This window comes from Aulonocara stuartgranti (genome assembly GCF_965226115.1).
Source record: "Aulonocara stuartgranti genome assembly, chromosome: 8".
Taxonomy (NCBI): Eukaryota; Metazoa; Chordata; class Actinopteri; order Cichliformes; family Cichlidae; genus Aulonocara; species Aulonocara stuartgranti.
Window position 1 is genome coordinate 31,689,442 of NC_138959.1, and position 22,549 is coordinate 31,711,990.

Genomic DNA, 22,549 nt, shown 5'->3' on the forward strand with positions numbered 1-22,549 from the left:
GCTCAGTGTTTTCCTTCATTGTAACGAGCCTGTCCCGTTGGATCTATGATTCCTGTGCTTTTGTTGTCGTTACTATTTCTGATCATTTATCTTGTAAATACAGTTTTTGGGTTTTGTTTTTTAGAGGATGGGTGAGTTTATCAGGGACTGAAACACAAATCCTGTTGGCCCAGAAAATTCTTAGTCGCTGTTGACATGGCGCCACCCGACCATTTAGTTCAGACCATTAAAGTAACGACTGGTTCTATATGACACTTTTCTACATGCAACAAAGGTGGTGATGGGAGGAGGAGAACAAACATTTTTGTCTGTATTTAATAGCACAATGAAGACCAGACAGCAAAGCAGGGAGGGAGAAATAAAGGGCCTCAGGTCAGAGTTGAACCCGGCCGCAGCATTTACCCCATGACCAGGTGACATGGTCACCCGCCCGACCCTTACGCACAGCAGTATTTCACTTCAGCTGCCAGGAGTGTGGGTCGAGCATGCAGACTGAACTTTAGCTGCATGTTAGAAAGCCGAGTTTATGAATGAAGGCTAGAACAAATGTCCCGGCTGAAGGAGGAGGGGCTGCAGAGGTGTATAAACACAGGTGGGCGGGGCAGGGCTAGTGTGCAGGATGACTCAGTGACCTGCACTGACCCCTATGTTGGTGAACATTTTGTTAAAGTTAAATGTTTTCAAGCTGACGAGTAAATTATCCAGCGAGCTAAGTTGAGCGGACCGACGTGCAGTAAGGTTTTCATGCTCTTCACTGAGAATATATCAACAGTAATAATGTCCTGTAATTCCCACGGCTCTGTATGTCACACCTGCGTATACTTCCCCATCACATTCATCACCTGTTCCTCTGGTGTCTCTGATTGGAGCACGCAGGTGTGTGGAGCAGAGTGAAATCACACACCTAATGCTGTTTTATTCAACCTGGATCTTAGAAGTTTTGATCAACAAAGGTGTCAAACATGATCTAACTCTTTGTCCCCTTCAACATTACATGTTGTTTTTTGAAGTAACAGGTTCAGTGATCTTAAAAGGCTGTGGTAACATGTCGCTGATAAAACACTGAGTCATTTTCAAATTATTCACTTTAGTTCAATTCAGCTTTATTGTTTTACAGTGCCAACAACAGCAGTCAGCTCTACAATATTACAGAGAACATTCCCCAAATCAAAAATCCTGCGTGTGCACTGCAGCTGTGGGTGGAAGGACCCACGTTAGCCTTTAACAGGAGGCGGCGTGTGGGGTGGTCAGCGGGACGAGGGAGGAAACAAGACGACAGTGAACCAACTGTAAAGCACTGACTGCTGCTCTAGTAACAAATCAAATGAACACTGAAAGCAAATCAGAAAACGCCCTGTCGTTAAAAGTGTCTGTATTATGGGATGGATACACCCTTAACAAAACAAAGAAAATATTACAAAACCAATTTTCCCCTCACGCTGTCGGACGCGCCTCGAGGAACCAGCTCCATTTAAAACATCACAGTCAGCTGTAAAGTGTCGTTTCAGTTTTTATACAACGTCAAAGAGCTTCATGTTTGAACAATCAGCTTATGAACAGGAATAAGAACTGCACGGTCTGGTTCTGGTCGGATGCAAACAAACAGCTGTGTGTTAATCCAGCAGCAGGACATGCTGGAGGATGGAGCTCAGCTGAAACGACCCATGAAGTCCTCACCGGCTCTCATGTTTACCATCAGGACCAATCCCTGCAACTGAAATATAATCTACTAAATATCAGAGTTGAGAAGGTTGTGTTAGCGTGTGGTGAGTGCAGGATGGGGAACTCCATCCTAACGACAAATTTCATTTCCTTAAAAAGGCATCAAGAGAAGCTTTGAAGGTAAAATGAAGGTTTTAGTGTGAAACTTTTATCTCAGCACCGTGGGAAGCTGCAGCTTTATACAGAGAAGGATGTAGTTTCACATATTTCCAGACAAAGCCATAAATGCTTCTTAATCAATGCCAGTAATATACTGCTTCCTGCTTTTAAGCTTGGGTGAGCCGTAGATGCTGAAATATTGCACCGTTCTTACAAATAAAGCAAACAAATGAAGAAATGTATTTCTATGATCTTACTCCATGGCCACGTTCATACATGTGAAAGTCTCCATCCTGTGTCCTTCACTTATCTTTATCCCAGGTGTGAATTGTTCACAGGACTTAAAAGAAGGACGTGTCTGTGGAAAAGGCTCCGGCCAACCTAAACTCCTCCCTCATCAGGACACAGAAGAGCCGCTGAGGCAGCGCCTTGGAGTACGCTGCTGGTCGCGGCACACAGGTGCGCAACAAGATCTCCCGGCCTGCTGGAGGAGGGAAGTCTGGTACTCTGCTGCTTCCCCCAGTTTGCTTCTTGTCAGATCCCAAGTCCTCATCGACGGGCGCCAGAAGGGCAGCCTAAAAGGGCAAAGGTCAAATGTTAGCAAACAGCAACCGATTCTGAAGAAATGTGCTGTGTGAGGTGGACACGTGGATATTCAGAAGTACTGTAACCGAGTCTCCCACAGAGACCTGATCCAGACTACAGCTCACAAACACAGCTCCTCTACCAACACCTCACTGCAGCTGCACGCTGCTGATCCTGTCTGTGATTAGAAATGATTTCAATAAAGTAAAACAGAGGCTCGTTTTCTATGAGCGTAAACAGGGATCTCTGTTTCAGTCTCAGTGTAACAAACGTGTTTACTGAATAAGTCTTTCAGTAAACATGTTTTTTGTTAATTCAGTAAAATCTGCAAAGATGACTTGTACTGTTGGCAGCAACAAACAGAGACAACAGAGTGTGGGACAGACAGGAAGTCAGGACACGTCTATGTGCTTCACAGTGGGACTAGAACATGAACATTTCTACACACACCACAGGCAACAACTGTGCAAACCTCCACGTCACCAAAAACACCCTGCAGGTCCCGTCAGAGCAACGGCAGAGAAAACAGATGAAAGGTCTGTTAGAGAGAAAAACGCTTCGCTGCTTTCTTACCTGTATGACACCAAAAGGGTTTTGTTTTTTTAATAACAAAGGCTTCATGTTTTACAGTTAAAGGTAAAGCTCATGCAAACATGCAGGCTTATTTGTCTGATCAATGCAAAAGTTCAAACATGTCTCTTTCAAGCCTCATTATCAGCTGAGATCATAGTAAAGAACAGACAGGATCCTGATCCATCTGTTCTTTATATAATTACTGTTTTTACTGTAATGTAGAATATCATGGACATAATACACAGACTGCAGCCTAAATACTGCTAAAAACAGCCCTTTTTATCTTTAAGTTTTTACGTATTAACCTTTTATTATAAAAGTCACCTGATCCTTAGCAGGTGTGTATACAGAAATACACCAGGTCATTATTTAAGCAAAGCAAAGCCAAACTGCTCCTGTGTGACAGATGAAGTCCACCTTTAAACAGCATTTAGATGCTGCTAATGAAACTCGATTAGTGGCAGCACTGGTCTGTGGGCTGGGAACACTGGTGACACCAGTACAGCGCGCACTTTTCACAGCGCCACCATGTGGATCAAACTCTATTCTGGGTCAAACCTGATGGTTTACACTGAACAAAAATATAAACGCAACACTTTTGTTTTTGCTCCTGTTTTCCATGAGCTGAACTCAAAGATATGAAACATTTTCTACAAACACAAAAGACCCGAGACTCGCAAGCAATGTTCCCTCTAAGCTGCACGCGTGCACAATTGCGCACTGCTGGCACGTCTCTGCGCACAGAAAATCTGCGTTGTGCACACAAAAAAATTTTTTTTTTTTTAAAAATCACCTGAATTGAAATTAAAATTAAAACTTTAACGATTCTGTTTTGCAGTGTGAGTCAGTGACTGGCTGCTCCTGTATGGGATTAGAACGAGGCCACCTTATCCCACAGTCCAGCCAATGATCCGATTCACATTCGCATACGTGGTTGTCAGGCTATGACAGCGTCCTTATGTGCCGACACCGGTGTTTTAGCAAAGCGGCTGATGTGGAGTGAAGCCACGTTAATGACAACGTGTACAACCACTGGAGATGTGAGCAGGACAGACGGAACAACTGACGGACAAAGTGTGGACTTTATACCAGTTTTTAAATTGTGTTGATCGGCCACGTAAAACCAGAGTTATGATAAAATATCTGCAATGTTTGGTTTTCTTCCTGAATACTGTCGTTGTTTATATTTACTGCAGGAAGAAACGGGAAAAACGGCGTTTTATAAGGAAAACGCTCGAAAGCCTGTGAGCAAAAACAACACCCCCCAGCCTTTCCTATTGGTGGAAAAATGTACCATGTGGACCAATCAAAAATGATATGGCAAGGGCTAGAAACGGGAGGAAGTTTTAGGAGTGACGGCGGTGCTTGGAGATGTGAGAGATTTGCGACGTTTAGCGCAAATCTTATGTAGTTAGTGTGTAGTTAGTGTGTAGTTAGTGTGTAGTGTAGTCAATAGTTTTGTTGTGTGTGTCAGAACAATGAGGCGACTGCTGAGTGTTACAGGTGTTACAGCAGTGATACATCTGCTGCTGTCAGGCCTGCAGGTATCAGGGTGTTGTTCTCCTTCATCTCATAGTGGACAGAAATTATTTTTTGGAGTGGCATGTCAAGGTGCTGATTAGACAGCATGAATATTGCACAGGTGTGTCTGAGACTGCCCACAATAAAAGGCCACTCTGAAATATGCCGTACATGTGTAGCACAATGACACACATCGTGGCTCAAGAGTTGGGAGTTCGCCTTGTAATCGGAAGGTTGCCGGTTCGAGCCCCGGCTTGGACAGTCTCGGTCGTTGTGTCCTTGGGCAAGACACTTCACCCGTTGCCTACTGGTGGTGGTCAGAGGGCCCGGTGGCGCCAGTGTCCGGCAGCCTCGCCTCTGTCAGTGCGCCCCAGGGTGGCTGTGGCTACATTGTAGCTGCCATCACCAGTGTGTGAATGTGTGTGTGAATGGGTGGATGACAGGTTGTGTAAAGCGCTTTGGGGTCCTTAGGGACTAGAAAAGCGCTATACAAATACAGGCCATTTACCATTTACATGTCGCAAAACCAGTCAGGATCCAGTTCAGCTCATGGAAACAAAAGTGTTGTGTTTATATTTGTGTTCAGTGTAACAAATACTGAGACGTGTATTATTGTTGTGTGTTGTTCATCTGAGGACGCTGCAGAGAACCAGATTATTTTTATTATCCTGTTTGTCTGTTATGTGAACCTTTAGAGAGGATGCACCTTACAGTGACTGAGTGTGTTTATCGCACCATGTTAAATGTAACTGTGAGCGACACGAGGCTTACTGCTCATGGTTACCTCATCAGTGGTGAAGTCAGCCAGCTTGATGCAAGAAACAGGAAGAACAAAAGGATGAAAGAGCAACACACAGATGAAAAACAAAAACAGACTTTCTAACCGACAGAGCTGAAATCTGAACATGTCACCAGCTGCAGGAGGCAACGCTCTGAACCACGTCGTTCCTCCTCCAGATGGAGCTTTCACTGCCTAGAGTCTCTTGACATACAATGGTTGGATTCTCCTATGGTATCAGCTGAGCCTCAAATTCTTATGATCTCGAGCTTCTTCAGTCTCAGTGAATCCTTAGTTGGCTCAGATGCATCATCTGGTGTTTGAGTGTAACAAGGTGGTTGTAACACAAAAGGAGTGTAAACAGGTGAGTGTGGTTTGTAGTGTAAACTAAAGCAGCGTGTCTAACCAACCACATCTCCAGGGCTGAATCAGGTGACCACGAGCCATCGCTCCACAGCTGCTGAGGGAGCTACAACCCTCATTCACCCTTTCACAGACATACGGTACTGTATGAACTGTATGAACAATAAACTTTATTCATACACACAAATCTCTTTAGGGTTGTGTCAGCGAGGGCAAACGTGCCACATCAAATACATGGAGCTACAAGCTGTGGTGACCCACTGTCAGTAAGGGAGCTTTATTACACACACACAGCATCACAACAACAGTTACCTCAAGCTGCTTCTATGTTATAAGGCAAAGACCCTGCAGTTACACAGGAAACATTAGGTGACCGTCTGTGAGCGACAGTGGGAACCAAAGCCTCTAACATCCATCGATAGATGAGGGGCAGACGGACTGAATGCAGAGAGGTGTACTAACACATGCTGAGTGAAGAAGAAACACCCAGTGCATCATGGGAAACTTAGACCTATAACTTAGACCTGTGCGCCTTAGCATATGCTACTTCCGGCGTATAGCGCTTAGTTTCCGGTGTGATATTCGCTCCTTGTTCACGGTCGTTTTTTCAACCAAATGGACGAATCAAGTGGCGATTTACATTTCTCGAGATGTCGAATGTATCTGTAGATGATGTTGATCGACTTGTCGATATTTTCCCCCCGCGCCTCAGAGCAAACGAGAGAAAGGATTCAAATTTTATACTTCTCAGTATCTGTAAACAGCGCTCCCTCGTTTATCGCGGGAGTTACGTTCTAAAAATATCCTGCGATAGGTGAAATCTGCGAAGTAGCCAACTTTATTTTTTACAATTATTATAGATGTTTTAAGGTAAAACCCGTCACTACACACTTTATAGCGCAGCAGCGCCTCTTCTTTCTCAGGAGACTGAAAAGATTCGGCATGAGCCCCCGCATCCTCAGGACCTTCTATCACTGTGCCATTGAGAGCATCCTCACTGGATGCATCACCACCTGGTATGGCAACAGCACCGCCTACAACTGCAAAGCTCTCCAGAGAGTAGTGCGGTGCTCTGAACGGATAATTGGAGGTGAGCTTCCCTCCCTCCAAGACATCTACAGGAAGCGCTGCCTGAGGAAAGCGGGGAGGATCATCAAGGACTCCAGTCACCCCAGCCATAAACTGTTCAGACTGCTTCCATCAGGAAGGAGGTTCTGCAGCATCCGGTCCCGTACCAGCAGACTGAGAGACAGCTTCTTCCACCAGGCCATCAGACTGCTGAACACGTCATAGACACCTCAGCTTCACTACTGGAACTTTAACATTATGCACTCCACACTGTACAGTAATGGCACTGTTTTGCACATGTCTCACTCTGTATATTTTATTTTTTTTTATATATTTTATTTATTGTTTACTCTATTTAATTTGTAAAATATGTGTACACACACACACACACACACACACACACACACACACGTAGAAAAATATTTAGTATACACATCCAGAAATGCATACACTATTATATATTGTACATATATTTATTAGTTTCAGATGTAGCCATTCTTGTATTTTGCACAACTCTGTTGCTTGTGGGGCTCGCACACAAGAATTTCACTCACATGTGCTGTACCAATGTACCTGCACATGTGATGTGACAATAAAAGTGATTTGATTTGATTTGATTTATACACTCAGACAGGCATGAACATTTTCACACGTTTCTCTCTTGTTTAAGCTCTCAAAGTTCAAACCTTCGTAGACAAATAAGTCCAGTATTACAGAAACCAAAGATCAAACCGTGTTTTCAGGTCCAGCACATGAGAACAGAGCAGCTGAGAGATAATTCAACATCAGTGAATCATTAGTGAATCAATGAATCAGCGATTCTGTACTGTACAGGAGAGACGGCACGGAGGAGATCAACAATAGTCTGCAGCCAATCAGGATGCAGAACACAAAGCGCTGTGCGCAAAAAAAAAAAAAAGCATGCAAACTTGCACAAAAAAAAAATCTGCGAAACAGCGAGGCCGCGTTATAGCGAGGGACCGCGGTAATTTTGAAGGTACGTCACAACATACCCTTCGTAAATACTCATGCATAGAGACCCTTACCACGGTTTGTTGACATGCTGTGTAGGTGTGTACTTGACTAGCAGGGAAACCTTTGACTATTGTTCACCTGTAGTTTGAATGCTGTTTAAATCATAAGAACTGTCACTATACAGAGATGTGCTTCTGATTCTGTAATGCAGTTCTGCTTGTGTTGAGTGATGTAAACCACCAATCGATCTGCACGCTTCAAACCTCAAAACTGATCATTTGATTTTTTTTATGACACAGCAGTGGTGAGTGTTCCCACCTTCTGCTCTTTGTAACTTAACGCGATCTTTCTGTTTTCATATTTTGGACATGATTTTGGAGTCCATCTTTGCAGCAGCAATTGACCGCAAAGTAAAGCTACCGGAAATGTACAACCCTGCATCCGATCTTAAAACAGGAAGTTAGCATTTTCTCGTGCACAGGGTCTATTGCAGACTAATTAAGGTTCCTGATCCAACTTTATCAAAGAGGAAAGTTTTGTCTGTCTCCTGAATCCAAACTGGAAGCTGGTTCCACAGAAGAGGGGCCTGAAAACTGAAGGCTCTGCCTCCCATTCTACTTTTAAATACTCTAGGAACAACAAGTAGGCCTGCAGAGCGAGAGCGAAGTGCTCTAATAGGGTGATATGGTACTACAAGGTCATTAAGATAAGATGGGGCCTGATTATTTAAGACCTTGAAGGAGCAGGATTTTGGATTCATGTTCCAGTTGATGCATCAGAGTCAATCTGGGATCCAGTGTGGAGCACATGGACACTTTTAAGGCTTAAAGAACAAACCGATGATTCGATTAGATACTCGGCTCCATCTCTGGAGTCACGGCCACCAAAGCTTTGTTTCTGCTAACACTGTAAACATATACAAATGCACATTAATAGTTGTTACAGCAGAAAGAGAAAAAGAAGCGTCAAAGACAGGAAGGAGATCTGCTCCACTGTGGAGAGAGCTGCACAACTTTGTTCCTGCAGAATTGTCACACAGTCAAACTGATAATTCTTCATTTTTCATTGATAGTTAAACAGACTGGTTCTTATAGCTCTGAACGTGCTTCACAGCACAGCAGCAGCAATTGTGTGTTTCAGGAAGAAACAACGTTACAATAGAGCAGACTCTCCTGACACTGACAGACAACACTGCGTCTTTACATCAGTGCTGACCACGTCCTTCCAGTTTCATCTACATGAAGTATATATAAATAAAACAGCGCTGACTTCATGTCTTGTTCTAGGACCGGGACACCGACCTATTCTTGATGCTGATATTGAATAAGTGGTTGACTGGTGTGTGTGTGTACCTCTAAAGATGTCTCTATAGATGACAAATACATGACTGTATACATCAAACTGACAGCAAGACGTGGGAAGGACACGGAGGCAGAGTGAGAGTTACCCTCTGAGCACTGATGAAGAGTCTGTGGATTATACTGCCAGCCAGGCCCTGGCCTGCTCCTGTCACTACCACCTCTGGTTCCTCCAGCAGGGAGCTCACAAACCTAGAGACAACACACAATGTGGGAAATGTTACAATATTCCCACAAAACAAAACACTTAAATAAGAACATGTAAAACCTGAAGACACCAAAACTATAAATAAGACCACCAACATGAGCGAGAAAGAAACATCATCATCATCATCGTTTATTTGTATAGCACTTTAAGAACACACCAGGCAGACCAAAGTGCTGAACAACACAGATCAAAACAACAACCAAATTAAAAATACCATAAAATCATTACATACAATAAAATAAATAAGAAGGTGTCAGTTTCCTACAGTTAAAAGCCAGGGAATAAAAATAGGTTTTCAATCTGGACTTAAAGACCTGCACTGATGACGCTTGTCTAATTTGGAGGGGAAGGTTATTCCAGAGCATCGGAGCCGCAATTGAAAAGGCACGGTCTCCTCTGCATTTCAGCCGCGACTTAGGGACCGACAGCAGCAGCTGCTCAGCTGAACGGAGCGAGTGAGGAGGAACATGTGGCTTCAGCAAGTCAGATAAGTACACAGGAGCCAGACCATTTAAAGATTTAAAAACCAATAAAAGGACCTTAAAACGAACCCTAAAATCAATGGGAAGCCAATGCAAGGAAGCCAGAACCGGAGTGATGTGATCGAATCTCCTACTACCGGTTAAAAATCGCGCCGCCGCGTTTTGCACTAACTGCAGGCGTGACAAGGTGAAAGGTGAAACGTGTGAACTGACTGTGATCCTTCAGACGGCGTCTTTGTGAAACGTTAACAGATTCATCGTGACAACCTGTTACTGACAAACTATCTATAGTGACGGTGAAGACGTTTACATGTCACCAACAGCACAAACAAAGCTGTCAGTGAGCGCAGCTCAAACTCTGCGACTCACTTCTTCAGTTCATCAGCAGCCTCTCCGCTGTCGTCCTCAGGAATGGAGAACTTGGCCTTGAGCGAGCGAGCTTGAGTGATGACTGTCTCCATGCTCAGCAGCTGGTTAATGAAATCCTGCACACAGGACAAGAACAACTGTCTGCTCAATCCTGACAGCATGAGACCCCAAGACTGTCACATTTATACACATACAGTGGGGCAAAAAAGTATTTAGTCAGCCACCGATTGTGCAAGTTCCCCCACTTAAAATGATGACAGAGGTCAGTAATTTGCACCAGAGGTACACTTCAACTGTGAGAGACAGAATGTGAAAAAAAAGTCCATGAATCCACATGGTAGGATTTGTAAAGAATTTATTCGTAAATCAGGGTGGAAAATAAGTATTTGGTCACCTCAAACAAGGAAAATCTCTGGCTCTCACAGACCTGTAACGTCTTCTGTAAGAAGCTTTTCTGTCCCCCACTTGTTACCTGTATGAATGGCACCTGTTTGAACTCATCATCTGTATAAAAGACACCTGTCCACAGCCTCAAACAGTCAGACTCCAAACTCCGCCATGGCCAAGACCAAAGAGCTTTCGAAGGACACCAGGAAAAGTATTGTAGACCTGCACCAGACTGGGAAGAGTGAATCTACAATAGGCAAGCAGCTTGGTGTGAAAAAATCAACTGTGGGAGCAATCATCAGAAAATGGAAGACATACAAGACCACTGATAATCTCCCTCGATCTGGGGCTCCACGCAAGATCTCATCCCGTGGGGTCAAAATGATCATGAGAACGGTGAGCAAAGATCCCAGAACCACACGGGGGGACCTGGTGAATGACCTGCAGAGAGCTGGGACCAAAGTAACAAAGGTCACCATCAGTAACACACTACAACGGCAGGGAATCAAATCCCGCAGTGCCAGACGTGTTCCGCTGCTGAAGCCAGTGCATGTCCAGGCCCGTCTGAAGTTTGCCAGAGAGCACATGGATGATACAGCAGAGGATTGGGAGAATGTCATGTGGTCAGATGAAACCAAAGTAGAACTTTTTGGTATAAACTCAACTCGTCGTGTTTGGAGGAAGAAGAATACTGAGTTGCATCCCAAGAACACCATACCTACTGTGAAGCATGGGGGTGGAAACATCATGCTATGGGGCTGTTTTTCTGCCAAGGGGACAGGACGACTGATCCGTGTTAAGGACAGAATGAATGGGGCCATGTATCGTGAGATTTTGAGCCAAAACCTCCTTCCATCAGTGAGAACTTTGAAGATGAAACCAGGCTGGGTCTTCCAACATGACAATGATCCAAAACACACCGCCCGGGCAACAAAGGAGTGGCTCCGTAAGAAGCATTTGAAAGTCCTGGAGTGGCCTAGCCAGTCTCCAGACCTCAACCCCATAGAAAATCTGTGGCGGGAGTTGAAAGTCCGTGTTGCTCGGCGACAGCCCCAAAACATCACTGCTCTCGAGAAGATCTGCATGGAGGAATGGGCCAAAATACCAGCTACTGTGTGTGCAAACCTGGTAAAGACCTATAGTAAACGTTTGACCTCTGTTATTGCCAACAAAGGTTATGTTACAAAGTATTGAGTTGTATTTTTGTTATTGACCAAATACTTATTTTCCACCCTGATTTACCAATAAATTCTTTACAAATCCTACCATGTGGATTCATGGATTTTTTTTTTCCACATTCTGTCTCTCACAGTTGAAGTGTACCTCTGGTGCAAATTACTGACCTCTGTCATCATTTTAGGTGGGGGAACTTGCACAATCGGTGGCTGACTAAATACTTTTTTGCCCCACTGTACGTGGTTTTTCCTACGTGGAACGTTATAGGCTGAGTCTCGGGGTGTAAAAGGCGTGTTTGGAGTCACAGTGGATACATGGCATACTTAAATGTACTTTGAGAAAGCCAAGAATACTTTTACACAACAAGACTGTCCAATCAAGCAAATATAACATGGTGGGGTTTAGCTGTGCAGCTGTACAGTGTTATTCAAAGAAAAGGGGCTGTATGGATACTGAGTGCTAGTGAGAAGAACATTTTTATATGTGAAGAAGTGATGATTGTTCTCAGACTTTAGGACAGTATTAAAGCAGGTGTTTAATGCACCTAACGTGTGATCAAACTCAATAATAACAATCTCAGTCTCTGTTTTCGATCACTGATAAACACATCCGATATCAGCAGAGTATAAAAGCTTTGAGCCCAGGTGGGAACAGCCGAAGGAATTACCTAGGTTTAGAAAAAAGTTAGCCATCACTGAGGAAGCACTGGAGTTTATTACTCCAGCTCCCACTACAATCCCACTGCACCACACCCCTGTTTTCATGGTTCAACCATCAACAGTCATAATAATTATCAGCCAAGTTCTCAGCCATGGTGCACACTGTCCAGTCTACGTACACCTCATGTACAGCACATACTCAACTACAACAAAAACACAGTTAACAATCAATCAATAATGTATTAAAAACAAAACTTTTTTGGGTGAATCTAATGATACTTTCTTTTAAACTGAATCATTTGTGGAAAGTCCGGTCGAGTTTTCACTGACCTCTAACTTCTTGTAGTCCTGGTTGGGGGACTGCAGGAGCTTGCTCGCTTGAACTGTAGCTTGCTGAATGGTTTTTTGCACTGATGGAATATCTTCAGCAGACTCTGAAAGAGAAGAAATGACAGTGTTTCCAGAGTGACAGAAAGCTGTGATTAAAAGAAAGACCTGCCACGTTTGTAACCTCAATTACTGTTAACATGAGAAAAAGCCTAAAATCGAGTAAACCTGCAAACTATTATCTTACTAATACAGATCCTTTTGAAATAAACAAAACCTTCACAACATTTTATAATAATCTTTACAGAGATTAAAACATATCCACAAAGTCTTGATGGATTATTATTGGAGTTAATTAATCCAGCTATTTCAGAGGATCACAGAACACATCTGCAAATAGAAACTAAGCCTTTTGTCCAGGAATATACCCACATGTGCTTTGGCACAAGGAAAAACTCCCTTTAAACAGGAAGAAGCCTTCAGCAGAGCCAGGCTCAGGGAGGGGCGGGGCCATCTGCAATAACCGAGTACAATAACCTCAGTTTGATCTGAATTAAGAAGCAGAAAGTTAGCGGCCATCCAGGTCTTTGTGTCTTTAAGACATTCCTGCAGTTTAACCCATTGGTGTGTGTTATCTGGCTTCATGGACAGATAGAGCTGGGTGTCATCTGCATAGCAGTGTAAATGTATGCTATGTCTTCTAATGATGCTGCCTAAGGGAAGCATGTATAATGTAAACAGAATTGGTCCTAGCACTGAACCCTGTGGAACTCCATAACTAACCTCAGTGTGTGAAGAGGACTCTCCATTTACATGCACAAACTGGAGTCTGTTAGATAGATATGATACAAACCTTCACACATTCACGTGTTATCAGCACGGAGCGTCTCTGTCAACCTCTGGAAGTAAAGCTTTTAGTAAGTGTCATAAGATCAAAATACATTTTTTAAAGAAGTGAAACGAGGACATTATTGTTGTGTCCAAGCTATGTTTTGTATTTTGTAGTCCAGACTTAATCAGAATTAATTTGCATACAACCTGGATATGCACCAAAGCATTTCTGACATGCTGAAACATTCTGGGATATTACAGAATAAATGAAAACTAGCTTTCTGGTTTAATTAGAGAAAAGGTCTGAGTATCACAGCAGGACGTTAGCTGATTGAGGTTTCTCCAAAGTACTAGAAAACTCTCCTCAGTGATGTCCTTACTAGTGTCTCTCATTGGCTGTCTCTAGACTCAGAACTGGTCTTAGCAGTATACCGTCAACTTAGAGACGATCCAGAAACTAAGACCTGTTATAATTATACGTGAACTCTCATTAGCTAAATTAATGGTTGCACTGCAGGTGTCAGGGAACAACAGCAACACGACTGAAAGATCTTTAGCTTCTTCTAAAAACCAAATCAAATTATGCCCTGCTCCAGATGTGACAGTCTGAAGACGAAATCTAGACTTTTCTGTATCCTGGAATAATTATCAATTTATTGTGTGTAGAATAAAATAAAGAGTGGGTTTTATCTGATTTCTGATCATTACTGGAGAAAACTTGACTGAAAGAAATTCATGCTGGGGAAACTTTCCAGGCTCCTTTTACAGTGAGGGTTGGGTAGCTAGTTAGAGTAAACAAACTAAATCACATTTACCTGCATTTTAACACCAGGGTCATGTTCTACCCATCATGCCTACGCAGCCCTGAAAATATCACGTGTCCATCTCTGATACTTATAAGAGCTCAAAACTGGCCCAAACCCTGATGGAGTCCAAGGGCCTGCAGTGCAGAACACATCTTGAGCCCAAATCAATCAGAATCAGAATCAGAATACTTTATTGATCCCCGGGGGAAATTATTTTTTGTTACAGTGCTCCATTATAAACCAACATTAAGACAAGACAGACAATACACTAACCAAGAATAGTACAATATATACATATATATATACATACATACATAAGTCACTCATAAATAAATAGCTGAAAAAGAAAGAAAAAGAAACATGTGCAGTAAATCTTGGGGGGCTCAGGATTTGGGCTTTTTCTGCAGCTCATGGGCTGCATTCACTGAACCGACCACAAACTCATCTGTGCACCAAAGTACACAGTGAGACGTCCTTTACCCTCACATCACTGGACACTTCCAGGTTCTGGGTTCCAGTCACTCTATACCAGTGGTGCCCAAATCTTTTTGCATCACAGCTGTGATACAGAACGGCTGTGTGGGCGGAGCCTGTTTCGCTTCAGTGCCGGAAAAAAGGGGTTGTATTTTGATGTAATGACTGTGTCGATGCAATCAGTCATTACATCACTCAGCTCAGGACTGAGCTGTGTAGACGCCAGCGTGTATCATACAGTGCGTCCACTTGCAGCCCTCCTCGTTTCCCAGCCGTCGCGCCCCCGTCTGCACGTCCCCACACAGTCCTCACGTTTCACAGTCAGTGATTGTAAAGAGTTCCTCTGCAGTGGCTCTGCCAGGAGCCTGTCTGCAGAAGTCATTCCTTTGTCACTATCAGTGGCTTTATCCACCTGCAGAGGAAAGCAGCTACCATGCACCTTATCATTAAGCACTCGATAGGCAACTTTACAGGAGCAGAGCACAGACGCAGTTTTAGCAGAGACACTGTTGAGCACGACAGTTTAGAAGTGTGTGTCTGAAAAAGCCCTCTGACTTGTCTTTGTGCTCTGGATGTTTGGCGTCTTAGCTTGTTAAGCTTTAAACTGTCACAAACTTGCACTTTAAGACAGACACGCTGCGGCCTCTCCTCATCACCCACCGCTGCGCAGGTATGCTTCATCTTATCTTCTTTGGTTTGGAAACATATTTGGTGATGCTTCATCCTCTGCTTTGTGTTTGTGTGCGAGCCCCGTCAAAAGCCTGTGCATTATGCTGGCAGCGTCCAAGATTTCTACTTTTTTATTCATGCAGCTTCTGTTTTTTTTTCTCCATTAACATCTCGGGTTGCATTTCATTTTTTTAGTACTTATTTTAATATCTTTAGTTTTTTGTATTTCGGTCTTACTGTAATTTACCTGCTGTGGGCTCAGAGTTATTTTCCCTGATTTTATTTCATATAAATGTGTTTTTCAACCAAACGGTGAGGACTTACCTTCTTCCTTCAACTTCTGAATAGTTGCATGAAGTATACAGGGCAGGAGGTGACGGGCCAGGTCTGCAGGTTTCTGCATCGCCATGTAGTGCAGAACCTAAAGACAAACCCCCAAAAAGTTTAGTTTGCCTGGCTTCTGTTTTCCTTTTGCTCTTTCAGATCAACAGAATATTTTTGCACAGCCAACAGGCTGCCTCTGAAGAAGACTCCAGATAAACGGTGACCTTTCTCTATGATGGTTATTCACAGAGGGACCAGTCATACCCAGATCTTTAAATCTGTCATAAGACTATCAGTGAGCATTATTTTTAACTTTCTCTTTTTGGATAAACAATGTCTTTAAAAGACAGGCAACATTTTCAGTGATGGTGCAAACTGGAGCTCCGAGCTCTGCTTTCATATGTGCAGGAAGAACATGCAAACGCTTGGCAGGGACCTGCCCGGGTCCAAATCCAGGACCCTCTTTGGGTGAGGAAACAACTAACCCCAGTTACTGTTTGTCCCTTTCCCATAAAGCCGACCGGATCATTAATAGAAGCTGGTTTAAAGTTGTTCTTCATTTAACACCATCACACCACAGAGAGCTGCTGTGTGTCAGTTAAACATCGTGCGTGACAGCATCAGATCCTTTTTCATCAACATGTGAAAATGCTTCAACATGTCTGTGAGCACAGATCTGTGTTAAACTGACTTCTCCAACATACATGAGCCAAAACGGTCCCATGGCAGAAGCTGATCCTGAAAATCAGCAGAAACATTCATGAAAACACTTTGTGATCCACTTAGTAAACACGTTTGGCTTAAAAACACGCATGCGGCAAAACGAACGACCTGCTTCAGACCTTCTCGGCCTCCTTGGTGTCATCAAAAAGTCTTTTTTGGCGTCGTGCAGGTGTGACCCTGGCAGTCTCCCAAGCCTCCACCCACATGTTGCCTGGGATCTTCATCCTGGGACTGAGTGTCCCGGTCACCATCGTGTTGCCCTTCTCATCAACCACTTCCTCTTCTACGTAATCCCGAGGTGAATACCAGCGCACAAAATCCTCCAGGACACAGCCGGGGTTGGCTGCCTGTGGACAGAGACACAAACTCGTACTTTAAATGAAGTAATGTGTAAATATATTCACTGACACCTCATACTGGCACTGACGACTCGAACAGGGCCCACTCACAACACCACTGCATTCATGGACCCAAGCACACCAGGCTGTCACTGAACATAAAATGTCATTTATGCATCAAAACGATTTCCTTCTGTTCAGGACTGGAAGTAAATACGTGTGATCTGGCAACAAAAATGTTTTACTTTTTTGTGTAAGAGTAAATCTGAAAATCTATGAATAACAAATCAATTGTATTTTAGTATTAAAACCAGTTCAGACTGAATAAAGAGCTCGTCCACACTGGATCAGAAACAGAGACATGGTGGGAATAACCAACACTGTAGATTCAGGGCAGCTGCAGCATGACTTACACTGTGTGCTGGTCATTATCACTGCATTACTGCCTCAGATCTGCAGGTCTCTGCAAAGACAAGGTTCAAATAACCTCTGAAGATGATTTATAAAACTGCAATGAGCTGTTTGAAAACTGACGACCACGTGATCGTCTGGTGATCAGAGGTTTCTGCACTCACGTAGCTTCTCCCAGCATGACTGCATCCATCATGCCACACGTGTCAGTGACAGAGTCACAGCTTTCCACAGCGTAGGCTGATCAACAGTCCTCTTATTTCACACTAGTTTACTTGTAAAAGCCTACATGACATTTTTTATTAATATCCCATTCATTAACTGCAGAGAGAAGACGTCGTTTTCTTTAAGCTAACAGTATTATTAAAGTTCTTCATGACTGGGCCCAGTGTCCTCTTTATGGTCACCCTACCACAGCGGTACTCTCTGTGACTACTGTGTGTGTGTGTGTGTGACTGCACAGTTATGTTCACTGCAGGCAGTTCACACACACACACAAAACATCCTGAACAGTAAAACTAGCAGACATGTAGCAACTCGAGGGCACACTGACGCTAATGTGTGTATAAGAATTTATTTTATTTATGTATTATTCATATTATGTTATTGTATAATGCCTTGGTGCCACTGGATTTTAGCATGTCTCACACTCATGCAGTTACACAGATGGTGGGAGTCTGGTAAGGAAGTTGGGGGGAAGCAGAACTCCACAGGAAGAATCTTTTGTCTCTTCGAGGACTCTGGGAGGTAGCAAGGGAGTGTGAACCTTAAGGTGTGAAACAGCTGTGTATTGCCTTTTGTTCCTGAAGAAGGTTTTTAACTGAGAGCCACGCTAGGCTCAGGGAGACTCTGCTGACCGTCTGCCCCGCGGTCATGCAGGCTCTCCACCAAGCTTGGTTTTCTGTTCTTTGTTTTGATTAAAGAATGTTAGCTACCGCTCGTCTGCAGGCTTTATTTAATGGAAAACTTCCACAACATGTGGCTAATGCTGAAGGCTAACGGGTGGCTGTAGCTCATTAGCAGGTCATCTACTGATCAGAAGGTCGTGGTTCAATCCCTGGTTCCTCCAGTCTGCAGGCCAAGTATCCTTAGCCAAGATACTAACCCCAAGCTGCTCTCTGATGTGTCCGTCTAAGTGTGGATGTTAGACAGGAAGCACTAAGAAACTTAGGAGACAGCTGACCCAGAGTGTGTCCGACTCACTTTGAAGGACTCCATGTCAGATAGCAGACAGGCACTCTGCATCCGAGCACGCAGGTGGGTACCTTCAGCTGATGTGCCCAGTTTGGTCAGTACCTCTGACTGCTCTGCTAACAGGTCCTCTGTCATTGGAGCAGGTTCCTGAAAATGAAACATGATGCACAGATATCAGACTCAGTCAGCTTCAGCTGAGCTTAATGACATTTCTGTGAACCACTTATATGAGATCTGCTTTCATGGTTTTGTCACACAAAGGTCGCCTCTGTACTGTTACAACCGCTTTCTTTTAGTTCTAATTATTAACTGCACGTCTTTGAACATAGAGCGAGTGGGGTTGGGTTAACTCTGACTCTAAACTGCCCACAGGTGTGAATGAGAGCATAAATCAGAGGTGTCCAACTCCAGGTCTCGAGGGCCGGTGTCCTGCAGGTTTTAGATGTGTCCTTGATCCAACACAGCTGATTTCAATGGCTAAATGACCTCCTCAAAGTGTCTTGGGTTAGGGCTATCCTTTGTTGCTAGTTAGCCTGACCTGTATCCCCAATGTTAAGTTTGTACATTGTATCTATGGTCGATTAGGTCATCTCAGTTGCAGGCAACCAACAAATAAAGCTTATCCTTATCGTGGAAGTTCTCCAGAGGCTGAACTAATCATCTAATTCTAATAGGTGTGTTGACACAGGGTGAGATCTGCAGGACGCCGGCCCTCGAGGCCTGGAGTTGGACACCTCTGGGTTAAATGTTTGTCTGTCTCTCTGTGTTCGCCCTGCGACTGGCGACCTGTCCAGGGTGAACCCCGCCTCTCGCCCTATGGTATGGGATAGGCTCCACCCCATGTGACCCGACTATTATTTTCAACATGCTGTATTTGGAATAAATAACAGCATATGATGTGTTTGCACAGTGAGGCAGTGACTCTGACCTGTGTGACGGGAACATAGAGAGGCTCTGCAGAGTTGAGCAGAGTCATGTTGTTGTGGGGGTGCAGCCTGCCCTCAGCTCTGCCCTCAGCTTGTGTCGCCTCAGTCTCGCCCTGGTCACTCAGGCACTCGAAGAATTCCTCCTCGCTGTCACTCCACGAGTCCCAGGATTTTCCTTGAGACATCTCTCTTGTTGAACTGGAAGCACTGGTTGCACACTCTGGTCCTTGGCGGCTCTTCTGGCAGGCACCTGAGACCCTGTGTTCCTTTTCTTTCCCCTCGGGTACCTTGTGAGATTCATCTCTGGCCTTCTTCCTTTCGATACAACAATTCAGCATCTGTCCAGGAACAAAAACTCTTTTCACACATGGAAACATAACACTGCTACTTGTGTTCAACAGACAACACGACATAAACAGGTGTTTGGGAGTTTGAAGATGCTGTATCACACTGAGCATCAGCTCTCAGAATTCATTTTTCTCTTTATCACCTAAACATCGTTCCAATTATCAAAGTTAACACAACACTTTTGATAAACCACTGGAATTAAAGTTGCAAGTCTACAAATGTGCATGATGTTGTTTTTTGTCTTTTAAATCGTTCAATTAGTCCTTGCACTGTGTGGCTACCTGGAACTTCTGATGCAAAAGACAACAGCGAAGATCAGGAGCTCCACCTGCCAGCCTGCAGATTAGGAAGCACAGAGATGGATATGAGTGAACACCAGTGTGTTAACAGAGAAACAAATACTGCTTAAACAATTTCAAGCAAAGTTTTAGTTAGAGCACGGCACAAACACTGCAGGGGCTTTTGTACCTGGTATTATGTACTTGGAGTTGGATTTTTACATTTTGGTCATTTGTCTGTTATTAGAGACGGACGGAGATCCAACATGACTGACAACAACACCAAAGCCCGATTCTAAAGTGTCAGCTCAGCTGGTCAGCTGAAGCTGGACAAAGTACAGACATCCAGCATTTGACTTTATTTATATGGCACAGGATAAGAACCACAGAGTGCTTCACAATAATATGAAACAGCACAAATCTAGTTCAAAGCCAGGCTAAATAAATGAGTCTCAAGCTGCTGTTTATAAAAATACAGTGGGGCAAAGAAGTGTTTAGTCAGCCACCGATTGTGCAAGTTCCCCCACCTAAAATGATGACAGAGGTCAGTAATTTGCACCAGAGGTACACTTCAACTGTGAGAGACAGAATGTGAAAAAAAAAAACCATGAATCCACATGGTAGGATTTGTAAAGAATTTATTGGTAAATCAGGGTGGAAAATAAGTATTTGGTCAATAACAAAAATACAACTCAATACTTTGTAACATAACCTTTGTTGGCAATAACAGAGGTCAAACGTTTACTATAGGTCTTTACCAGGTTTGCACACACAGTAGCTGGTATTTTGGCCCATTCCTCCATGCAGATCTTCTCGAGAGCAGTGATGTTTTGGGGCTGTCGCCGAGCAACACGGACTTTCAACTCCCGCCACAGATTTTCTATGGGGTTGAGGTCTGGAGACTGGCTAGGCCACTCCAGGACTTTCAAATGCTTCTTACGGAGCCACTCCTTTGTTGCCCGGGCGGTGTGTTTTGGATCATTGTCATGTTGGAAGACCCAGCCTCGTTTCATCTTCAAAGTTCTCACTGATGGAAGGAGGTTTTGGCTCAAAATCTCACGATACATGGCCCCATTCATTCTGTCCTTAACACGGATCAGTCGTCCTGTCCCCTTGGCAGAAAAACAGCCCCATAGCATGATGTTTCCACCCCCATGCTTCACAGTAGGTATGGTGTTCTTGGGATGCAACTCAGTATTCTTCTTCCTCCAAACACGACGAGTTGAGTTTATACCAAAAAGTTCTACTTTGGTTTCATCTGACCACATGACATTCTCCCAATCCTCTGCTGTATCATCCATGTGCTCTCTGGCAAACTTCAGACGGGCCTGGACATGCACTGGCTTCAGCAGCGGAACACGTCTGGCACTGCGGGATTTGATTCCCTGCCGTTGAAGTGTGTTACTGATGGTGACCTTTGTTACTTTGGTCCCAGCTCTCTGCAGGTCATTCACCAGGTCCCCCCGTGTGGTTCTGGGATCTTTGCTCACCGTTCTCATGATCATTTTGACCCCACGGGATGAGATCTTGCGTGGAGTCCCAGATCGTGGGAGATTATCAGTGGTCTTGTATGTCTTCCATTTTCTGATGATTGCTCCCACAGTTGATTTTTTCACACCAAGCTGCTTGCCTATTGTAGATTCACTCTTCCCAGTCTGGTGCAGGTCTACAATACTTTTCCTGGTGTCCTTCGAAAGCTCTTTGGTCTTGGCCATGGCGGAGTTTGGAGTCTGACTGTTTGAGGCTGTGGACAGGTGTCTTTTATACAGATGATGAGTTCAAACAGGTGCCATTCATACAGGTAACGAGTGGGGGACAGAAAAGCTTCTTACAGAAGACGTTACAGGTCTGTGAGAGCCAGAGATTTTCCTTGTTTGAGGTGACCAAATACTTATTTTCCACCCTGATTTACGAATAAATTCTTTACAAATCCTACCATGTGAATTCATGGATTTTTTTTTCACATTCTGTCTCTCACAGTTGAAGTGTACCTCTGGTGCAAATTACTGACCTCTGTCATCATTTTAGGTGGGGGAACTTGCACAATCGGTGGCTGACTAAATACTTTTTTGCCCCACTGTAAATGCAATCAAGGCAACATAATGATGGAGGCAAAGCACTCCACAGCCTGGGGGCCCCCGCTCTGACAAATCCATCTCCTCTGGTCTCAAAATGTGTTTCCACAAATGTTTGCAAATAGGTTCTGCTCTTCCATGAACTCCATTGAGATCCCGACTGAAATCGGCTGATGCCAATATCTGCTGAGTGTTGGCCACGAATAAAGCAGCAATAACAGAGTTCAACGAGAACAACAACTTTTCATTATCACTTATTCTTCACTCTCTCCACAGCTGATGGACCAACAGCAGCACACAGAGGACAGTGGTACCAGATACTTTGTATGCCGTCACCATCTGACAGCAGGCAGAGGAGCTGCAGGGCTGAAAATATATCCTCAACCTCAGGTTCAACTAACGAACTGACCCAGTCACAGACTTCCAGGGAGGCTTTGGAGTATCATTCCCAAGTTCAAGCACAGCCCCTAGTCCCACTTCTTAGAAAGGGAAACCGCTACTG

At 44.0% G+C, this 22,549-nt stretch overlaps 1 protein-coding gene across 6 annotated transcripts in view; it reads right to left on the minus strand.

Annotated features, from left to right (window-relative positions):
* Nucleotides 1-1,086: 1,086 nt before the first annotated feature.
* The window catches only part of rab3gap1 (RAB3 GTPase activating protein subunit 1), a 62,216-nt gene continuing 40,753 nt past the window's right edge, over nt 1,087-22,549 (minus strand). For 2 of the 6 annotated variants that reach the window (XM_082545415.1, XM_082545417.1), the window contains 11 exons: nt 19,976-20,030; nt 19,349-19,684; nt 18,430-18,567; nt 16,597-16,824; nt 15,755-15,851; nt 12,654-12,757; nt 10,102-10,217; nt 9,132-9,234; nt 5,285-5,308; nt 2,879-2,899; nt 1,087-2,396 (listed from right to left, as the gene is read on the minus strand). In XM_082545415.1, coding sequence (XP_082401541.1) covers nt 2,163-2,396; nt 2,879-2,899; nt 5,285-5,308; nt 9,132-9,234; nt 10,102-10,217; nt 12,654-12,757; nt 15,755-15,851; nt 16,597-16,824; nt 18,430-18,567; nt 19,349-19,684; nt 19,976-20,030 — 1,456 coding nt within the window. In that variant the 3' untranslated portion in view covers nt 1,087-2,162. The remainder of the gene's footprint in view (nt 2,397-2,878; nt 2,900-5,284; nt 5,309-9,131; nt 9,235-10,101; nt 10,218-12,653; nt 12,758-15,754; nt 15,852-16,596; nt 16,825-18,429; nt 18,568-19,348; nt 19,685-19,975; nt 20,031-22,549) is intronic. The other 4 variants (XM_082545416.1, XM_082545420.1, XM_082545418.1 and 1 more) reach the window with 3 other exon arrangements.